The sequence below is a fragment of the Alexandromys fortis genome, unplaced genomic scaffold, assembly GCF_014885135.2.
Source record: "Alexandromys fortis isolate MF-2015 unplaced genomic scaffold, M_Fortis_MF-2015_v1.1 scaffold_297, whole genome shotgun sequence".
NCBI classification, from domain to species: Eukaryota; Metazoa; Chordata; class Mammalia; order Rodentia; family Cricetidae; genus Alexandromys; species Alexandromys fortis.
Window position 1 is genome coordinate 625,464 of NW_026068220.1, and position 22,723 is coordinate 648,186.

Consider the following 22,723-nt stretch of genomic DNA (forward strand, 5'->3'; position numbering starts at 1 on the left):
AAGGTAAATATATTTAATTAAAAATAAGTAAATAAATAAAATAAAAATAAAAATAAAAAATAAAAAAGTCCTGTCTGTTAGGAAACCTTTAGAAATTTCCTGTACCCAGGACAATGTTATATAAATTTTTAGATCATGTCTGTTCATTAGAAAATCGTTTTATAATTTGAATATTATATAATAGTATGAGAAATAGTAAGAAAAATATAAAACATTGCTTTGAAGAATAATATAAGAATGCTAAGATTTTATTTGTAGTCTAGTAAAGATATTTATGAGAATTACCTTTTAAAAATAGCTTTAAATTTCCAAGTGTTTGTGTGTGTGTGTGTGTGTGTGTGTGTGTATGTTTGAGTACATGAAACTGTAGAGTTTCCCAACATCCAGAAGATGCTGTGAGATTTCCTGTTAGTGGAGATTTAGTTGGTTGTATGCCACTTAATATGAGTACTGAGAACCAAGTTGAGACCTCTACAAGATCAATGTTTGCTCTTAACTACTGCTCCATCTCTCCAGCCCCAGAACTAGCTTTTCATCTGTGAATGAAGGAGATTTAGAAACTAACCAGTCATGGATGAGTGCAAGGCGTTTCACATGATCTGACACAGAAGGACAGTTTCACATGCCCTTTTTATTTTATGTACCCTTAGGTACATAAAAGTTTGCCTCATTCAATGAACTATAAGGTAGGCTAAAAGATTAAGAATGCACCTAAGGGGAAAAAAAAAACACTCTTTTCTTTATAGTATAGCAAACCACTGCAATTATACCAGTAAAGGTTGAGTTCTCATGCTCAAATTGATCACCAGTCTAATTATATCGTCTCAGTATGTAAATAACAAATTGATAGTTCTGGTGATGAATGCAGAGCTATTGAGAAAGTGCTTAAGCATTGTTACTTGAATATGAGCCCTTTGCATCACAGCTCTTGAGACTCCAGTCTGGAAATGGGCCCAATTAGAAGACAGATACACTTCAAGGGGGTTTCTTGTTTCTAGTATTAAAAGCTGGTCAGACACAGCTGACTCACAGCTATTTGTGGGAGAACGACTATTCTAGTACTGCTTACTCTGCCATGTCCAGAAGAATATGATTTGAACAATTTTTTAGTAACATAAATGAACCATGTATACTTTGAGTATAAGGTTTTTAATTTAAGAAACTGCTTTATTCTTGTTAACTTACAGTGTAAGAGCAGATTAAAGGCTTTGTTTGAATACAAAGACTTTTAAGTCTCTGGTGAACCCACACTAAATTAGGTATTAGTTTCTGTTTTGCTTTCTTCCATGAGAGTAATAGTTTCATGCTGTTACCTTTTGTTCAAGAAACAGTGAATATTTAAGTTTTTAAAACTTAAACATAAATATATTCATACTGCACTACAGAGAGGAAAAATATACTTTATCTTCATTTTGTAGTGGAAGGAAGAGAGAGAGGGAATAAACAAGAGAGAGAGAAGGGAAGAGAGAGAGAGAAGGCCTTTATGGCCAGCACCTACAGATGAATACTTATCTACCAACAGCTCTTCAGCAGTACCTATCCTCCAGCACGTGCCCATCAGGACCTACACATTTACAAGCAACTATCTACAAATACTTATCCACTCTTACCTGTCCACCTCTGCCATTTCATCGGTAACTATCTACTACTACTTATGCATCAGCACCTGTCTACCAGCACCTATCTATTCATACCTGTCTAGCTGGAACAATGCCAGAGTATTTATCTATGTGTATTGTTCGCCAGTATTAATCCATCAGCACCTATTATCATCATCTGTCTACTGGTTATGTGTATCCTTCAACATCTACTTGTTCATACCTATTTACCACTCTCCATTTAACTCTTCCTATCTCCATGTGTCTACCATCCAGATATTGACTTCTCCTCACCCATCTACCTAAATTAATCTTAACTAAATATTTTAGCATAATTACAATAGTTGGTCAGAGGATTGAGGTTGAGTAATTTTTTTAAAGAAATCAAACCCCAAAGCAATTATAATGGTTCTTTATTGTAATACCAACATTAAGGAGTCTGAGACAAGAAGGTTGTCATAGATTCAAGGCTATCCTGGACTGTGTAGTGAGTTTTGAGGCAGTCTGAATATAGACTGAGATCCTCTCTGATAGAAGAAAACAGATAATTTATTATATCCTTATAATTGGGATTGAACTTTTAAATGTCATAAGAAATAAATCACTATAAAGCAGACTTTCTTCCTGAAGTCTGGGAGTTCATAAATTTCAGGACCATAAAGATATTTACTCAGGTATAATAGCTGATCACATGCTAGTCATTTTTGTATGTGGAAAAGAGATTAAACTAACAAAAATGTGAAGTAAAAAATTGTACATGTAAACATACTTCTTGAAGGAAAGTCTTCTTAGATTTTATAAACTGAAGTGTTAAATTTCCTTTAATAGCTCTTAAACCCAGAGCAATGCTGAGGTATCTCTGTGTGATTTGAGAACTCATTTTGGTTTCATACATGTATTAGCTAAATCTCTCAGACATGTTCCCAAGTTATTAATGTTGAAAAGAGCAGACAGTGCATCGAATAATCCAATCACCTCAGTTAAGAGTGACAACAAAAAGTCCTTCTGTTAGAGCAGAGGTAAACAGAAGAATGACATTTGTGATTTGCCTGCTGTATAGGGTAAATGTGACTTAGAGAAAAAGGCAATGAAGCGATGCAGTGTGGTGTGCTGTGTGTCCATAGAATAACCAACAAATGCTACATTAGGACTAATGAGCAAGGGATGTGTTCTTATATGCTAATGGATGAAGATAATCTGCTTAAAACACAATAGTGTGTTTTCATCAATCTATTCGGTTTCTAGTTGGCAATTAATAGTATCTTTTGGGGCTGGAGCAATTGTTCAGCAGCTAAAAGCTTTTGTTCCTCTTCCAGAAGACAAAGACTCAGTGGTTAAGTCCAGTCCAGTCTAGATTTGTTGGCTCAAAGCTGCCTGCAGTTTCAGTTCCAGTATATCCACTACCCACTTCTGGCTTCTTTGGACATCTGCTCACTCATGCTGAACAAAACCAAGCTGGCACATGCACATACACATAAATGAACAGCCAAAAATTTATTTAAAAAATCTTAAAACCATATCTTTTATGGTCTTATAATTCTCCCTCAGACAAAAGAAACATACTCCCAATCATCTATTCTTTCTTGAAACATTTTAAATTATATAGCATATCAATAAATTTTGAGCATTTACCATTGAATACATGTACTCGATTTAGTCATGAATTCTATGCGTGAAAATCTTAAGTGATTATGAGTACAGCTGTAGGTCCAAGATTCACATAATTCAAATTCTAAATCTTCTTGTCTTCAAATTCTACAACTGTGTGATGCTAAACAAGATATTCATTAATCTCTCTCAGCTTTTCTCATTTTGAAGAGAATTAACATTGTGTTATGTTCTTCTGTTGAGTTAATTTATTTGATTTTTACCAAATATGAAGGACTAAAGTTCAGAGAAAAGTGTTAGCTTATAAATCAGATTATAAAATTAATGCCATTAGCTTTATTTTAGTTAATCTCCTTCAGAATGTGGTAAGAGAGTTGCTGTTGTCCATGCCCTAAAAAGAAACTTCAGTCTTAGGATCTCTGCACTGTTTCTGTGTTGTTGTGTAGGTAACCACACACACATGACACAAACATATACACACATACACAAACACACTCCAAACATATGCATGTATGGAGACACACACATACAAAACACAAGCACACACAAAACGTATGAATTTATATAGAGACACACACAAAACACAAACACATACATGCATATGTACACAATCATGATGTTTGAACTCACACAATATATATTCTAGATTTTGTTTTTAATTTAAGATTACATATAGACTTAGATTTTATTATCCTGGCTTCAAAAATCAACCCAACAAAAAAGATTTCCCGTGTAGGATATAACATTTATTAAAAGTTTACCCGAGGATCTATTATTTGGTCCCTTCGAAAAGTTTTGTGTCTCTTTTATTAATGAGGATCTTAGTACCAGCAAATGGCTGTCAGAATTACTAAAACAAATTTCACAGCTCAGACCAGACAAAAGGATGGAAGTGATGACCCCTTTATCAGTGGTGCCTCTTTCTGATTTGCCCCCCAAATCTGACCTTTACATACCACACACGCTAGACATATCACCATGCAGGTTGCCTTAAACCTAAAATGCCTTAAAGTGTTTAAGACTTTATAGTCTTCAATGTTAAAATTATTCTCTGCAGAGGGAATAAATCATAACATCCATAAATCATTTTACACTGTGCACACTTCAGAGCAGCCTTTTAGAGAAGACAGAGCCAAGACTACTGTTACCTTGGAGGACAGAGTAGAAATAACCTACCAACAAGATTTTCAGAAACATAGATTTATGTATTAATGTGTGATGGATTAATCCCCCACAGACTTAGTCATGTGCAAATACTTCATAGAACAGTTCCATGAAAGTTCAGATACGATGTGCACAGCTGAACCTTAATGCTCTCAGCAGGAAAAAAATCACAGCTTATGCATGGAACACCAAACTGCTGTTCTCCTTTATTGTGTAGTGATGTGAAGGTGAATTCTTAAAACAAAACTAATAGGAAGAAGAAGAAGAAGAAGAAGAAGAAGAAGAAGAAGAAGAAGAAGAAGAAGAAGAAGAAGAAGAAGAAGAAGAAGAAGAAGAAGAAGAAGAAGAGGGGGAGGGGGAGGAGGAGGAAGGAAGGAAGGAAAGAAAAAATGCAGCAATAAGAATTCTAGGATAAAGGTCTTGTTCTCAGTGTTGCTGTCAGCTGGAACTTCAGAGTTCTGGGGGGGGATTGGAAAGGACAGTTTTAGAAAGTGAATTAAGAGGTGATACCAACTTCAGTGCCCAAACCGTTGCTTCTTTCTCTTTATTTGAGCAGTTCATACCGAAAAAGACTGTCTTTGCATCATGTGTAATTCTTTTCTCTCACTTCTCCAACTCCTCCCTTGCCCCCATCCCATCTTCATGACCACTTCTACAGTTACACACACACACACACACACACACACACACACACACACACACCAGTTAGTTTTGCCCTTATTTGCAAGTATTTAGGACTGACCACATAGGATTAGGGCCTCATCCAGGAAATAAGATCTTTCTCCAGCCATTAGTTTTGCAGTTCCTAGGGAAGTGTGCCTTTGAGAAAATGGATGATTTGGTTACACTGCTATCTAAGTGACTCTCTCAGGCACACTGGAATGTCTTCCCTCTATCAGTTGTTGCTAACATTCAATTCTGGTTTAGCTATTTAACTTTTGTAAGGCAGTTTTGATTGTTCATGATTTGTTTTCTTCTGTTTCTCTTCACTCTTCTTTGTTTCAGACTTGGAAAAAAATTAATCATGTTCCAAGTATTAGTAAATGACTGCATGAGAATGAAAAGTTCTCTGAGTTCAACACTGGGTTTTCTGAGATGGCGTCTTATTTTAATTTATAGTACATTATGTTTTCTCAAGTAAACTTTATAAAGTTAACTTTATTAAACAGTTTACTCTCTGGATAAGTGCCCTGACTACCATAAGTCTTCTTGTGTTGTAGATATTGTCAGAACTTTCTTGTATATAGTATAAACACTGCTCTTTTAAAACCCAGGACAACATATTAGTATTCTCTTTGTAAACTTCTCACTTATGAGCTTCCTCATGTTCAGAAAGATATCGTAAATAGAAAAAAAAAAACAAGCAAACAAACAGAAAACTTTGAGGTGGCTAGTAGTAATAGTTTCAGAAATGAATGCTCTATTTTATGGGAATTCATTTTTCTTGTCGAAAAATAAGCATACAGGATTACATTGACTCCTCCTAATGATGTACAAATGGAGGCCAACAAAGTACCTTTTTCACTAAGTATCCGAATGTTACTTTGTGTTGCTTTTATTTCTTTAATTATTTTACAGGTATTTTATTGTATATAGAAAAAAAAACCTTGAGCTTATAGGGATTAAATACATTGCTCAATGTACTAAAACTGATCATCAGACCCTTTTCCCTATGTCCACTGATCAAGGATTTGCCTTTCTCCATCTTGGATCAGTTGTCCCTGGGTCATGAGGAAGACAAGACTGGACAATGATCTACAAATGCTAGCATTTCCTCTCAGATGGAGAAAAAGAAAGGTCTGCATAGAGCTAACTCACTCACTGAACACAATAACTCCTACCCCAGTGACTGGAAGGCATTGCATTCAAATGCAGTCCTACAAACCTGCAAGTCGTACATTCCTGTTTCCTAATGCTCTAAAAGTACATCATTGTGGGACAGATAAAGTACTGCTATGTCTGTCCCTCCTACTTTCCTACTTACCTGTCTCTTGATTGATGTGTGTTTTATGTAAACAGATTTTTGTTTTTTGCACTGGAAGTCTTAAGTTTCCATTTCATGATTTGCTTCTTCCCCAGTTAGGAAGCATTGATGGGTCTCCTTTATAACAATAGGCTGTACTGAGAAACCACCCACACCCTAAGGTAGAAAGTACCAGCCATTTATGGATAGATTACAAGCACATGTATGTTGGAAGGAAGCCAGTGATGTTGGTTGGGTACATGTGTTTTTGCTCAGCTTTTATCTCATTTGGATTCTCCATGAGGGCATAACGAGAGACACTCCACCCCAACACTTAGTTTGTCATGTCCATCTCAAGTGCTTTTTCTGTATTCCAGTGACCACAGAAGGAGTTAGAACTGCAAGATCTCATTCAAAATCAAGAATATAAACACTCTCTTGATAGGAAGAGCCATAAGACACAGAGACAAAAGCTTGAATGACTTTCTTTCTCAATTTTATTTTTAAAGATTTTAATTTTTTTCTTAAATTCTTTGTATGTGTATATATATGTATATGAGTATGTGCAGGTAAATGTGGGTTCCTATGTAGGAAAGAAGCAGGTGTTGGGTCCCTGGAGCTACAGGTATGGGATGTTGTGAACCTCATGCAGGTGAAGAGAACTGAACTTCAGTCCTATGAAAGAATAGTAAGTTTTTACCACCAAGCTGTTTCTCCAGTCCAGGGACTGAAGCCATGAGAAGAGATTAATGCAGACTCCTGCATTCCCTATTTCCCCTTTAACCTCATTTTCTTAGTAACAGCTGTCACTAACTCATAATATGCATGTACAGATAGGAAAGCATTTTGTCTTTGACTTTATTTTTTCTTCAATATATAATCATTACACACAATCCATTTTTCATGTATGTTACAAGGTCACTGTTGTTTATATTAGGACATGATTGAATTATTCCTGATAAGGAATAGGAGGGTGGTATTACTAACACCAACTGAAATAAATACATTTAGTTTTTCTTGCTATTAATATAAGCCAACATAGACTGGAAGGAATATGCTCAGAGAATTATAAATGGAAGTCGTGTAAATATATGTGTTCATTGGTAACAAACTTCTCCAGGCATTGTGTTCCTCACTCAGTGATGGTTTATGACAGAAACCTGTTGTCACCTTTTGCTTGAAGCATCAAATATTTTGTCCAAGATCACATAGTTAAGGCAAGATTAGACTATGCATTTTTTTTTCTTTTTATTGAGAATAGATTCTTCTCCCCTACAAACATAATGATCACAGTTTCTCCTCTTCCCCTCTTCTCTGCTCCCCATCACCACCTCTTTTATATCCCAGATCCATTCCCCCTCCTCTCCTTTGACCTTTCAGTAGAGATCAGGCTTCCAAGAGAAAACAAACAAAAACAAACAAAACAAAACAAGATACAATAAGAAAAGGCGAAAGCCCTTATATCTAGGCTGGACAAGGCAACTCAAAAAGACAAAAACAGTTCCAAGATCAGGCAAAAAAGTCAGAAACAAACACACTCCCGCTCCCACTCCCCAGTCCTCTGCATATATATTATGACTGTTAGCTTGGTGTTTTTGTTAAAAAAAAAAAATACATCTTTCTAATATGAAGTGACTGTTACTTTCCCTGAAGAGCCCTGTTACTACATTTGAAGAAATGAAGAGGCAAGCTAGGATACAGAGACATGTGTTAAAGGATCAAGTGTTGCTATTTTAATTTTGCAGACTAGGCAGCTCATGTAAACCATGTGCACACAACCCTCACGGCTAGACTACCATTTCAGGTTCTCCTTGATTCAGTGTTTGGGGAATACATTTCCTGTCCTGGTAATTTGATATTTATAATTATAAAGAGAGAGAGAGAGAGAAAGAAAGAAAGAGAATTTCAAGCCTTATTATAGTCTTAATTGTTCTCTCACCAAATAAAAAGTTAAAACCTAATTGGACAGTCAGACATCAACATGGGAAGTTGTGGAGTTAGAGTTCAGTCCCTGAGGACTAGAAGCATCTCTGATAAGAGGACAAACGAATTATAACAAAGATTGCATAAGGCTTAAAAGGTGTTTTTACCTATGAGACTGTAGTCCTCCTTTATTCAGATCATACCATTCTCTGCACACATATCAAATGGCTCTTAACTTTGTGCTTTGCATCTGAATTTTTGTATTGATTTTTATTGAGCCCTACATTTTTCTCTGCTCCCCTCCCTGCTTCTCCCCTTCTCCTTCAACCCTTCCCCAATGTTCCCATGCTCCCAATTTACTCAGGAGATCTTGTCTTTTTCTACCTCACATGTAGATTAGATCTATGTATGTCTCTCTTAGGGTCTAGGTTCTCTGGGATTGTGATTTTTGGGCTGGTTTTCTTTGCTTTATGTTTAAAAACCACTTATGAGTGAGTACATGTGATAATTGTCTTTCTGTGTTTGGGTTACCTCACTCAAAATATTGCTTTCTAACTCCATCCATTTCCCAGTAAACTTCAAGATGTCATTTTTTTTTTTTTTTTTTGTGCTGTGTAGAACTCCATTGTGTACATGTACCACATTTTTCTATCCATTCTTCGGTTGAGAGGCATTTGGGTTGTTTTCATGTTCTGGCTATGACAAACAATGCTCCTACGAACATAGTTGAGCACATGTCCTTGTGGTATAATTTAGAATCCTTTGGATATATACCCAAAAATGGTATTACTGGGTCTTGAGGAAGGTTGTTTCCTAGTTTTTTGAGAAATCGCCACACTGACATCCAAAGAGGTTGTACCAGCTTGCATCCCACCAGAAATGCAGGAGTGTTCCTTTTTTGCCAAAACCTCTTCAGCATAAGTTGTCATTAGTGTTTTTGATATTGGCCATTCTTACAGGTGTAAGATAGAATCTCAGAGTTGTTTTGATTTGCATTTCTCGATGACAAAGGATGTTGAACATTTCCTTCAGCCATTTTAGATTCCTCTGTTGAGAGTTCTCTGTTTGTACTCCATTTTTTAATTGGATTATGTGTTGTTTTGATGACCAATTTCTTGAGTTCTTTGTATATTTTGGACATCATACTTCTGTCTGATGTGGGGTAGAGAAGATCTTTTCCCATTCTGCAGGCTGTCATTTTGTCTTGTTGACTGTGTCTTTTGTTTTACAGAAGCTTTTCAGTTTCAGGAGGTCCCATTTATTAATTGTTTCTCTCAGTGTCTGTACTGCTAGGGTTATATTTAGGAAATGGTCTCCTGTGCCAGGGCGTTCAAGTGTACTTCCCACTTTCTCTTCTATAAGGTTCAGTGTGGCTGGCTTTATGTTGAGTTCTTTGATACATTTGGACTTGAGTTTTGTGCATAGTAATAGATATGGGTCTATTTATATTCTTCTACATGTTGACATCCAGTTATGCCAGCACCACTTGTTAAATATGCTTTCTTTTTTCCCTTTGATTTTTTTTCTTCTTTGTCAAAAATCAGGTGTTTGAAGGAGTGTGGATTAATACCAAGGTCTTCTATTTGGTTCCATATTAACTCCTGTCTGTTCTTATGGCAATACCATGCTGTTTTCAGTACTGTAGCTCTGTAGTACAGTTTGAAGTCAGGGATTGTGATGCCTCCAGAAGTTCTTTTATTGTTTTAAGCTTTTCCATATGAAGTTGATTACTGTTCTTTTGAGGTCTGTGAAGAATTTTTCTGGGATTTTGATGAGCATTGCATTGACTCTGCAGATTTCTTTTGGTAAGACTGCCATTTTTACTATGTTAATTCTACCCATCCAAGAGCATGGGAGATCTTTCCATTTTCTGATGTCTTCTTCAATTTCTTTCTTCAAAGATTTAAAGATCTTTTCTTCAAAGACTTGAAGTTCTGTTAGTTGAATTTTAAATTCAACTAGCAAGCTATATCCCTTTTCTTTCTTTCTTTTTCTGTGAAGAACAAATATGTAGAGTATAGTGTTTTCTCAAATGTACTGCTTTTCCTCTCTGTTACAGGCTCAACAGCTCACCGAACTGGAACAGAAGTTAGCTGTCGCCAAAAATGAACTTGAGAAAGCAGCTCTCGACAGGGTAAGTTGTCAACCAGGAGCCATTATGACTTGGCTTTCAGGCACACAGTGTGTGCTTGCTGCTGCCTGTGGCCACCCAGCACGATTCTAGACACTGCACAAAAGCTGGTCCTCAAACTCCTGAGTGTGTGATGGCTTCCTTCCACTCATTTTTTTTTTTTTCTGCCACTGTCAGTTGAGGGAACTCAGGGTGTTTGTCACTCCATTTTTCATTTATCTTTATGGCACATTTATTCCATAACACCATGTATAAACGTACTTAATGTGTAAGCCATACTGTTCTGTGAAAACTCTGGAAGCAAAATGGAAGTAACCATGAGCTGTTAAAAATGTGTCTTAAATGCCTGTGCCTTAGCACTGTTCCTCCTGTTCGAGAGCTTGGAAATTTGCACAAGGATGTTACATGTTTCGATAATCGAAAATGAAGGACTTCATATATATTGTATAGCCATACTTTGGAATGCCATTCCAAATATAAAAATTACAAATAAAATACATTTTGTCTATTAATAATAATTGTTCAAACACATGAAATCTATTAAGCATTTATAGAGGTAGAATAAGTGAAAGAACAAATATTCAAATTATGGATTTAATTGTTTTCTGAGAAATTTAGTGTAGATTGCTGTGAAGTACACTTTTATGCATGTGTTTCACCCTTCACTCATTGAATGGATGCAAAGTAATAGTCTGCGCTAGTACTGAATACATAAATATCACATGTATGTTAAGCATGCAATATATATGTAGACACTGGGTACATGCTGCCTCCATATTTATTTGTATTACAAATATTTGTCTATCTGTCTGTAATTTATGCATCATACAGCTGGGTTAAGTAGTTATTCAATTCAGATTTCTGCTAACCTTGTACATAATATTATTTTCTACATAGCCTTGTAATTCTCAAAGTCATCTTGGCTAAACTTAAAGTGTTCTGCCTTCTGCCAAGAACTTTCTATATTGGTGATCACAATTTAGTAATAATTTTATAGATAATATTGAACAGGTACACCAGTACATTTGGGAGCTTTTTTTTCCCCACTAATTCATTATACGAACTTGGATACAAACTTGGAGAATCTGTAAAGAAAAGAGGTTACCCTTTAATTACCAGAATTGAACTGTGAGCATTTCACTGTGGAACAGATAGGAGAGAGACCATGTGGGGGATTGGTTCCCTTTGAAGATCTTCAGGTTTTACACTTTAGGAAACTTGATCCTGTATGGATACTTTGATACTGTGCTGCACACTTTGCACTATATGGTAAGTTTAAGCCCAGGCTAAAATTTTACTTAGGAAAGAGACTCTGTCTCTCTTAAGAATATATCTTTGCTCTGTTATGATCCAAACATCTTCACAGCTGACAGAGTATGTAGACTATGTCACAATGGAGAAATTAGAAAGAACATATCCTGAATGTTAATGATGTTTCTTTGTAAGATTTGGAGCTCTGAGTCAAATTAAATATTCAGAGAAGTAGATATCTCACTAACCTTAGTTCTTTGGAATTACCATTTATTAATTATCCAACTTATTAACATGTAATAGTTCAAGGCAGCCTAGCTTCTATTCTTTGGGGTAGAACAGGCATAATTTATTTTATCAAAAATTAGTTTTATAAAAAATTTAATTTTATGATTTTTTCAGTGATGTTCACCTCATTTCTTCCAACTCCTACTCTGTCACTTTTTACAAAGGACACAAGACTTTTGTAGATTTAGTGGAATTAGAAAACCAAGAGGAACATACAATCTTAAATTTTCCTAGATCACATTTAAAAAATTATTCTCTGTCCTTGCTGCCACTGTCTCTGAAAAAACGTATAAAATCCTAAGAAGACATTGAGTCTTCAAGATCCTGAGGCAATCTCCCAACTTTTAAGACTATCATTTTTGGCCATTGAATTATTCTTTCTAAAATATTCTTCCTGATCTCATATGATATAATTATTTAATTGATGTTTACTAGGTTTTAAAATAGCTATCGTGAGATGTTATTATGTCGGACATTACAGGAATAAAAAAATGTATCTGATATGATTTTTGTTCTGATATCAAATATAATGGATCAATCAGAAAATAATACTTTTTGACCCACAAGACAATAGAACGATAGAAAATTAATCTTGCTTTGCAAGTACTTGTAAATAACAACAAATTCCCGAGCCACAGCACACTGTATTGGTTAGAAACAGCCTGTGGACAGAACTCAAGCTACCATAGAGTTGTTTCTTTACCTTTAGTACCATGTGCTTGTTCCACTGTCCATCTCCTTCATGTGCACTGCTGTGCAGTGAGCCCATACCCTGCAACAGCATGGACTAGTCTGGGAGCAGTGGCTAGTCTCCAGGGACTCTCCTCTGGTGTTTAGGTAATGACTTTTGTTGACGGGCCAAGTTCAAATTTCCCTGGTGCTACACTTCATAGCCATACCACTGAGAGCTGAGAGGTGATTGAGTTGTTATATGTCTAACTAGACTGATAGGAATATTTCCTGCCATGTAAAAAATACTCGGGAAGCTTATCCATTAGTATTATCAGTGATTGAGATAAGATTGCTTTTTTATGATGAGCAGTTTGTCTTTAACCTTTATAATTCTGTCACCTCTTTTTTTGTACATAGAACTTTAAAGACTTTTACATGATTAGAGATAGATTTTTAGCAAATATCAAGCAAGATGCATATGAAATTTAAAAACTAGCTCTAAATTCAGATGGAAAGGTTATCTCAGTCTATAATGGAAAAAGTACAGTTTAAATAAAATGTCCTTTACCTCTCTCTATTGTTTCTATAAGAAACAGTTTTATACCTTGTGCATGTTTTCCTTTTAGATATATTTTGTCTCATGTTCAAATACCTTAACTATCACATAACTACACCCCAACTTTGTTCTCAGTGTTATTTCTAATGAATGAAGTGTCCGTTTATTATAACAAAATAACCAAAGAATCTCAAGATCTATGAATCAGTTGTGAGCTCCCAGAAAGCTATTATTAATTGAGCTACAATTGGAGTATACTGAAAAATGGGGGCATTTTAGCTACAGAATTTACCACTTCAAGAGTGAAGGGGAAAACAAATGGGAAAAATAGTTTGGGGCTAGGAGGGAAAGGACATCAATGTCAAAAACCGTATAATCTTTCATATGCCCAACACTGTTCAAAAGTGCAAAGGCCAATGGCAATCTTTCATTTTAAGATAGATTTTTATTTTTAAATTATGTGTATAGGTGTGGTGGGTATCTTATATGTAAGCATAGTCCTACCAAAGGACAGAAGACAGGGTTGGATGTGCTGATGCTGGAAGCCAAGCTCCAGTCCTGGATGGGAACAGTATATACTCTTAACTGCTGAGCCATCTCTCCAGTCTCAAAGCTGTCAAAAAGGCGACATGGAAATCCCCTGTGTTGGGTACTCTCTTTTCAAAAGGATTTACACTATTCCCCCTAGAACCTTCCTATGGTTAGGGTTTAGTCTATTGTACCTTCCTATTGTCCTCATGTAGAGTGTGCAATCACATCTTAACTGTACCAATAATTTTATTAGCTATATGCAGTTTGTTGTTATCTGTCCCATGCCTCCCATTTTAACTACACTATAATGTGTTTTCACCATGAGCTACTTACATGTCACACCTTCTGCTCCAGATTCTGCTTTGAAGATCTAATATAAACTTCACTAAGCACAATAAACAACATCCTGCAGCCTGACTGTTATGCTCTCTTGAAATGCTTTCCTTTCAAACCAATCAGTCCACTGCTTTATAATTCATCACTATGCTCATTTCATTGTCAGAGAATATGCCAGGATGTAGCATATGTAACCTCTTAACCAATGTCTGATACAATCCTTCTCACCCTCTGAGGCTTCCTGAGCCAAGGTTCATGGTCCTCAGTTCTGCTGGGTTACTGGTCTCCATACCCCCTCCAGAATCACCTACCAAACAAATACTGCATCAAGTTTCTCAGAATAATCTTACCTGACATTTCAAACTGTTCCATATCCTCTTGCAAGTCAAAGACTTATAGACAACATGGTCAGGTCTACAGCAGAAAGAGACGCATATCTTGTCATCAGTTTTCTGCGTTAGCTACTTTTCTGAACAATGCAACCAAATATGTGGTGAAAGCCGCTTAAAGATGGAAGGACTTAGTCTAGTTCATAGTTCGAAGGGTTACATGGGTATCCAAACTGTTGACAATGTGAACTGACACCATGAATACCAATATATGGGACCACATTCATAGTCCGTGACGATGCCTGAGACACTCCTGGGTCATCCTATGGGAGAATACATAGTAGCAGGAATGGCTCTCAGATGCAGCGGCAGTAGCTTGGGATGCTTGATCAAATCTCATCAAATCAGGTAGCTGAAAGAGATGAAGCAAGTGGGAAGAGAAAGAGGAGGGAGAAGGAGAGAGAGCAAGAGTGGAGAGCAAGGGACAAATCAGAGATCGAAAATCAGCTCAGAAGTATGCTTATTCTATTTTCAATTAAGGCCTGTCGCCCAGTGTTCCATTCCCTCATCCTAGGTTCCACAGCCTTAACTGTGCCACCCACTGGGCAGAAGGTGTTCAAGTACAGAAGCTACTGTAGGCATCATATTGAAGCAGAACAAGAAATTTCATTTGAAAACCTGTCTCTATTTTTATGGGGTGAGTGTATTATAAGACCAATGCAGGGAATGGTAACAAGAACCATAGGTAAAAATATTCTTCCCCTTGCTCTCAGGAATCCCAGATAAAAGCAATGAAAGAGACTGTACAACTCTGCTTGACATCAGTTTTCCGTGATCAGCCTCCCCCTCTCAGTCTCATCCCATCAAATCCATCACAGATGTTGCATCCGCCCAGAACAATTGCTTCCAAGATTCCAGATTCGAGGACAAAAAGCAAGGTATGTTTTTTCCATGTGTTAGCAGTGATGACTACTAACGTATAGTCTTTAAACTTTATTGTGTATACTCAACACACTGGGCCCATGTAGGACAGCCAGTTCACTGAATGGTTATTAGGCAGCTCTCAGTAGACTATCTCAGTCTGCGGTTCCCATGACCACACAGGGAAGGCTGTCAGAAAGCAATATTTTATCATCAAAGAGCTTGGTTCATAAGCGGGAACTTTTAATTGTTTTCATTACAACAATAAAAATAGAAAAACAAGAAGTTATTAGTAATTTTAAAACAAGTATTTGCATTACATTATCATAAACAACACAGATAAGAGCCTTTTTTGGAGGCTTAAGCTACATCATCACAGAATACACGGATTAAAGCTAAGTATAATGCATTCAGTCCATCAGAATCCTTTTACAGTATGTAAAAACTTGTAACAAGAAGGAACCCACCACATAGCTTGTCAGTTAAATTGTATTGGCTTCCATTTGTTTTTTTTTTAAGTTATATATTAAGGAATTTTAATGTGCCTTCATATTTCAAAGTAAATGATTTAAAATCTGTCTTAACAAACTTCCCAACAATTGATTACCATCAGAGGTTCAGTGGCTTCCTCCCCACTTTGCTTTGGTCTGTACAGAAATGGCTTGGTGGGGTCTATATGTAAAATAAACTCAGACAGCCTGAAAGCAGTTTTGGAGGAAGTTTTCTTTCAGGCTGTGCTCTTGAAGGAATATGCTCCCTGGTCATTTGCGACTAGGATGTATGCTATGCACAGCAGCCTGACATAGACATGCAAGGCTGTACAGGCAACAGGAATACTGCATGAGCACTGTGTTGTACTACAGATGAGCCCAATTCCTTTTTATACCTTACTCTCCTTATCCTACTAGCATTGCTACTTGTGATTGTGGCATAAAAGATTTAGTAGTTTATGTAATTTCATGATATATTAACATATTGTCCTGTAAAAAAATCATGAAATCATATTTCCAATGTTTCTTTTTATCACCTTTGCTCTTATTGTGTGTTGAAGAATACTTATAATTTCAAAGTAAATGTTTTCCATACATTTTTCCTGTTCTACTCATGAAAATTCTAGGTTCAAACATTGGATTATTTATATCCCAAATAATAAAAGTACATGAAACTGTACTGTTCTATGTTCATCAGCAAGTTTCTTAAAATGGCCAAAACTACACTTTCCACACAACACAATACTGATGAGTAAGCCATGGCCTCTTTCCTCTAGTGTTATGTCTGGAGCAGACAAAAATGTCATCCTAAACTGATGGCTTCCAGCCAAGTAGCCTCCATTCTGGGAGCATGTGACTTTTGTCTCCAACTCAAACTATATTGCTTAAATGAATTATTAGAACTAAATTTCTTATGACCTTGTATATATTGAGGAAATTACTAAGGGTTACTTTTATTGATTTTCTAGGTCTAAATGTATTTCCTGTCATTGAAATTAATAAATATTTATTATCTGTCATGGTTTATCACAGAATAGAGCAAGGAGTATTTAGCCAAGTAGTATTCAGACTGCTTATTTTTCAAAAACCCATAATAAAAAAATTCAATTGTTTAAGATGAGTTTCAATAAATCTAGGGTAATGTAATATGGAGTATTGTGTTTTAGAGATTAGCATTAAAATCTTATCTAATGTTTATGTTTCATCTGTGTTCTTTGTCTTTTTAATAGTGGCAGAAATTGTGATTTATGTGTGCTCAGGGCATAATCTCTATGCAGGCCCCAGCAGTGATATTGTTCTTAGTCCCGAATCATATAACATCATGTAGTGTATATAAGAAAATCAAGCCCATCAGTCTTGAATGACTTTCTCTATACAAGTAACATGCTTTGTGCATGAAGGTAGAGATTGAACACAGGGCCGTGCACAGCCTAGGCTAATGTTCTCCCATCGATCAACAGTCTCAGTCCACAATAGTTTGTTTGTCATTTACTTGTTTGAGACAAGCCTCACTACCTGGCCCTGGCTGGCTGAAAATCTCCACATAGACCAGGTTGGTCTTGGATTCACAGAAATCTGCCAGTCTTTTCCTCTTGAGTACTAGAATTACAGGCTTGGGCCACACGTAATTTTTAACTGAACTGGTTAACTATTAGAGAGAGTTCGTTGTAGCCAAGGTATTATGCCTGACACAGGTGCCTAAGAGTCAATCTGCTCTGTCACTTTGGAATCGTGTCCTCACAAACTGTCTGAAACAGCTATAGCAATATGAACACTTAAAATAAGGTTCTCTTTTCCATTCTGCTGCATCAATTTTCATCGAAAAGCAATGTGCAAAATGATGTTTTTGTTTTGATGTTTCCATGCATCTACGTCTTTGTACACTGTTAAATAATCAAACATTATAAACCTCATTTCCCCTTTCCTCCTCCTGGTAGTCATGCTTCTTCATATAGCCTTTTACCATTTATTTCTATATTTATAACTATATCTATATATCTGCATCATTATTTATCTAGCTGTCTGTCATCTATCAACACCAATATATTTTCTATAAGACATCTATCTATCTATCTATCTATCTATCTATCTATCTATCTATCTATCTATCCATCTGTCTAATCTATCATATAATACTCCATCATTATCTATACAATATTTAAGAGGACAATGTGCTATTTTTTTCATACTGGGTCTGCCTTTTTTTTTGTTTAACACAATGAGATACATTTTTACATATTTTCCTCATGATAATATAATCTTGCTTTTTGTGTCTCAGTGACTCTCATTTTGTTTAGGTACCACATATTCTTTTGATGTTAATCTGTTAATTGACATTTAACTGACTATCCTGACTACGGTGATTAGTTCTATAATTGGATGTGATGCTCATGCATCCCTGTAGTATGTAGACATCATGCATGCATCTCTATGGTATTCAGACACAGAATACTTGGGGGGTAAACCAGGAGAGTTGTGCTGGCTTCAACTTCATGGGGAATTTTTATTCTTATCTTCATACATTGCCTGCATATGTTATATTCCTACCAGCAATGAATAAATGCTCTTTCTTCATATTCTTACCAATGTTTGTTTTTTTAATTCCTGGGTTATAGCCATTCTGACTGAGATGGACTTTCTATGCATGACCTTTAAAATATTTTAAACAAGTGTATCTCTCTCTTTTCTTTTGATTCATGTTTGTTTATCTTTGCGGATTAATTTTTTGAATTCTTTATATATTCAAATTTTAATCCCATGTTAAATAGATATCCAGGACTTTCTCTCATTCTGTCAGCTATCTCATTGCCCTGCTAATTGTTTTCTTTGCTGAACAGAAACACTTCTATTTCATGCAGTCTCATTTGTCAATTAATGACTTTGTTTTCTTGTCTGTTTGGAGGTCCCTTTCAGGCTGTCTTGTCAAGAATCTGTCTTGAAATGTTTTCCCATGACAGATTTGATGCATTAGGTCTTACACTAAGCTTACTGTTCCACTTGGTTAACTTTGTACAGGGTGAGAGAAGGGATCTAGCCTCATTCTTGTTCATGCAAATATCCGTTTTTCTCAGCACAAGGTTTGAAATGGCGGATTTTTTTCTAATGTGTGCTTTTTGATATCTTTATTGGAAACAAACTGCTTGTCACTGAATGGATTTATTTTCAGTTCTTCTGTTCTCTTCCACTGTTCCACTCTTCTGTTTTGGTGCCAGTGCTGTGCTGATTTCGTTACTATAGTTCTGCATAACAGTTTGAATAAGGTCTTGTTTTATCCTCAGTATTTTTTTTTACTCAGTATTGTGTGAACTATTTGGATTTATCTATCCTTGTATGTTAATTGGAGCATTTCCCCCTAGTTTTGACATCAAGTTTTCATCAGGGTTGCCTTCAACCTGTCAGACACTTTCAGTTTCAGTAACATTGCCGTTTAAACAGTATTAGTTCTGCTGATCCTGGACCGTGGGAGCACTCTGCATCCTTCAGTGCCCTCCTCCATTCTTTCTTCAGTCTCTCAGTTCCCATTTTTGAGTTCTTCCCTCTTGGCTGTATTTATGCCTTGCTATTTTATTTTTCTCTTGAAACGTTTATGGATGTGATTTTCTTCCCAATTTCCTTCTCAGCCTTTGAAATCTTCCTCCATCGTGTTTTGTGGGGCTCTCCATGAAATTTGTGAGACATGTCTAAAATAACCTTTTAAGCCTATATAAAGAAAAAGACAAAAATAGCTCAAATGGTAACATTTGATATTATTTTATTCCTCCTAGAAGGTTCATGATATAATCCTTCTGCTTCTATCCAAGCACATTAGTATGTGTGTGCTGTATGTGCATACATTGTGTACATGTGTTATATATGTTTACATATTTTAAATTCACATGTTCGTTTCACTACTACAGGCTTGTAAGCTTACTGGAGAAAATTTATAAAATAATTCAAATGCTTTCTCCTCATTTTGTACTTATCTCCTTGGCTACTATAGCATGCCTGCTCTGTGAGCCATCAGTCCCACAGCTCATGCCCGTCCTACAATGTTCCTGTCACCTGTACGGTAGCATGCCTGTTCTGTGAGCCATCCCTGCTCTACAATGTTCCTGTCACCTGTACGGTAGCATGCCTGCTCTACCATGATCCTCCCACTGGTGTTTCTCCTAATCAGATGCAGTTATATTTTCTTACTCTCCATTATGGCATCCCCCATGGTTGTTAATATTATTCTCTCTGATGTGAGAGCTTGTTGTTAGCCTTCTCAGGAGGATGTTTTTATGGCACCCCTGCTGTGACAGCAGAGGTCTAGTGGCTCCCACCATGGTCTGTCTTGTCCTCAGGAAGGTGACTAAGCTTACCTTCTTGATTAGCCTGGCATGGCGTTTTCAGAGAATTAACTTGAAATGGAATTTAACGTGTGTCCATTTTCTTACTCAACAAAGAAAATATGCTTCATCTAACTAGATGATGAGTGTACTAGACTCTCCAGACAGCATTTGAAGGTGTATGGATCCGCACAAGGCAGATGACCAAGTCTTGTATGGTTTTAATTTTTAAATTTAATTTTGGTGTTTAGAATCCCATGATCTGAATGTCTTTGATTAAAGATAAAGATTAAGGGTATTATTCGTTCCAAATGTGTCTGGAAGAATGTTTTTGTGATCTCTAGCCATTTGCTTTGTAGATAACAGTGTTTGAATAGAACGGCAAGTGCAAAAGTGTAAACTAGGAAATATCACTTCCATTGTGTACAAAGTAAACACACTGGAGTGAGAAGAAACAAAGCATGGGAGCTGATTTCTTTGTTCTTGTAACAAGTCATGGCACCTTGACTAGGGTATAAAAATGGCAATTGGACTCCAGATATGCTGATAAAGAAAACTTGTGTAAACTCACAGTTAAAGGTGTTGCTGACCTCTTGATCAGTAGGTGTACAGAGATGAGACCAAGGTGGCTTTCAGAGTTTGCATCCACAGATGGCATAAACTGTAACAGAGAACTTTAAATTAAAGCCAACCGGCATGTTTCCCATATGCTACTAAATAATGAAAATAGCTATGTTTTTATAATATTAGGTCTTTCAGGTCTGTGCACAAAAACACAAAGAAAGCCACCACCAAGTTTGTAAAGCTGTTGTGGAAATAGAGTGAAAAGATTCACCATTTAGTAGTATGGATCCCGGTGAACATGGGCAATAGAATTATGGAATTAAAACGTGTATTAAAAAGCCCTGAGAGAGGTCTCTGCCATTAATAGCATTCACTGCTCCTGGATTCCGTCTCCAGAAGCCATGGCAGATAGCCTACAAGCAATTTTAGCTCCACAGAATCTTACCTTCACACAAGAGAAACATACACAAAAATAAAAATACAACAAATTCCCAATCAAGTTCTTAGCAAGAACTCAGTCATTTTTCAAAATAGCCATTAACTGTCCCAAAATAGTTCGTTAACTGCCCCCACTGTGAGGATACAATGTATTGACTCACAAAAGGGCAACATTACTTTTAGCAGAACAGTGAAGCAAAACTAAGAAAATTTATTTACCATCAGAGGTTGTCATAAAAATGATATAAACAAAAACTAAAAGAAACACACATATACTTGATGGAGGAAGGACATTGGTTAATTATAATAAAGAAACTGCCTCAGCCCTCATAGGACAGAAAATTAGGTAGGCAGAGTAGACAGAAGAGAATGCTGGGAAAAAGAAGCTTAGTGAAGAGTCGCCATGATTCTCCCAATCCAGACAGACGCAGGTTAAGATCCTCCCTGGTAAGCCAGCTTGTGGGCTACACAGAATATTAGAAATGGGTTAGAACAATATGTAAGAGCTAGCCAATAAGAAGCTGGAACTAGCCGGGCCAGGCAGTGTTTGAAAGAATAGAGTTTCTGTGTAATTATTTCGGGCATAAGCTAGCCATGCGGGCGGCCGGGTGCCGGGGACACAGCCCTCCGGCCGCACCTAGTTCAACAGAGTGGCACCCGATGTGATGGGCTAAATCCACTTAAAAACGTGAGAAGGCTTAAAAATAAGGGAGAGAGAGTTTAACACAGATTTTTGCTGTTTGTTGGTGGCGTGCTATAGAGAAATTTCCTGATTCAGCAAAAGCAGCAGAAAAAAAGCTGCGTCATTTTAAAGCACAGCTTCCTGGGACTGTGCTGCCAGCATGAACTGGCTTTAAAGCATTTCAAGGCTTTTATGGGACTGGATGTTTGTGTTCCCGCTTGAGATAGGAGGAGAGTGCTCTGAGACCGTGCAGATGGCTCAGCGTTCCCTGCCTGCACCTGGGCAGATGGCGGAATCAGGCTTAGGCAGGCCAGGTGGAAGAGCATGGCGGATTCCTGAGGCCATACAGAGACGTGTTTTCAGACTCCGCAGTGCTCTGCGTGTCATATTTGGCTGTAACTTGGATGAAAAGAGTTTCTGTGCTGCACACTCAGTCTCAGAATTAAACTGCTGATTGTGGCTCCAATGTGGACTGCTGTGTGCCTGGAACTGTGAGTGGTTCAGGGGCACCAAATGGATCTGAGGCAGGAGCAGCTGCTCCATGCTGAACTGTGCTGACCTCAGGCAGGAACTACCGTAATTGCCATTATAACAGCGCAGTTAAGGTTTAGACTGGGCAGGATACAGGCGGTACCGTATTACCTGTACATGGTGCAACTTAAGTTTTTAAGAACTGCAAGTTACAGATTCACAGTAAAACAGATTCAGACACTGTTGGATGAATGTACGTAGGCTTGGGAGAGAGAAGAAAAAGAATATAAAGAATAAAGTTAATGTCTTAAAAAGAAAAAGGGTAAAGTCTTTAAAGAGACAGAGTACAGAAGTACAGATAGTTATAGATTAAGAGAAATAAAGAAAAATAAGCCACATAAAAATGGAAAATTCACAGAGAGTCTGGATTATGTACATTGTGTTTTCTTTAAAATTTTTGACTGTGAAGGAGCTAAGTGCAGAGAGACATTTCATT

The 22,723-nt window shown here is 36.8% G+C and overlaps 1 protein-coding gene across 1 annotated transcript in view; it reads left to right on the forward strand.

Annotated features, from left to right (window-relative positions):
- Luzp2 (leucine zipper protein 2) overlaps window positions 1-22,723 on the forward strand; it is a 196,701-nt gene that overhangs the window by 125,027 nt on the left and 48,951 nt on the right. Inside the window, exons 7-8 of the mRNA XM_050130544.1 lie at window positions 10,316-10,390; window positions 15,124-15,288. Of these exons, the coding sequence (XP_049986501.1) occupies window positions 10,316-10,390; window positions 15,124-15,288 (240 nt within the window). The remainder of the gene's footprint in view (window positions 1-10,315; window positions 10,391-15,123; window positions 15,289-22,723) is intronic.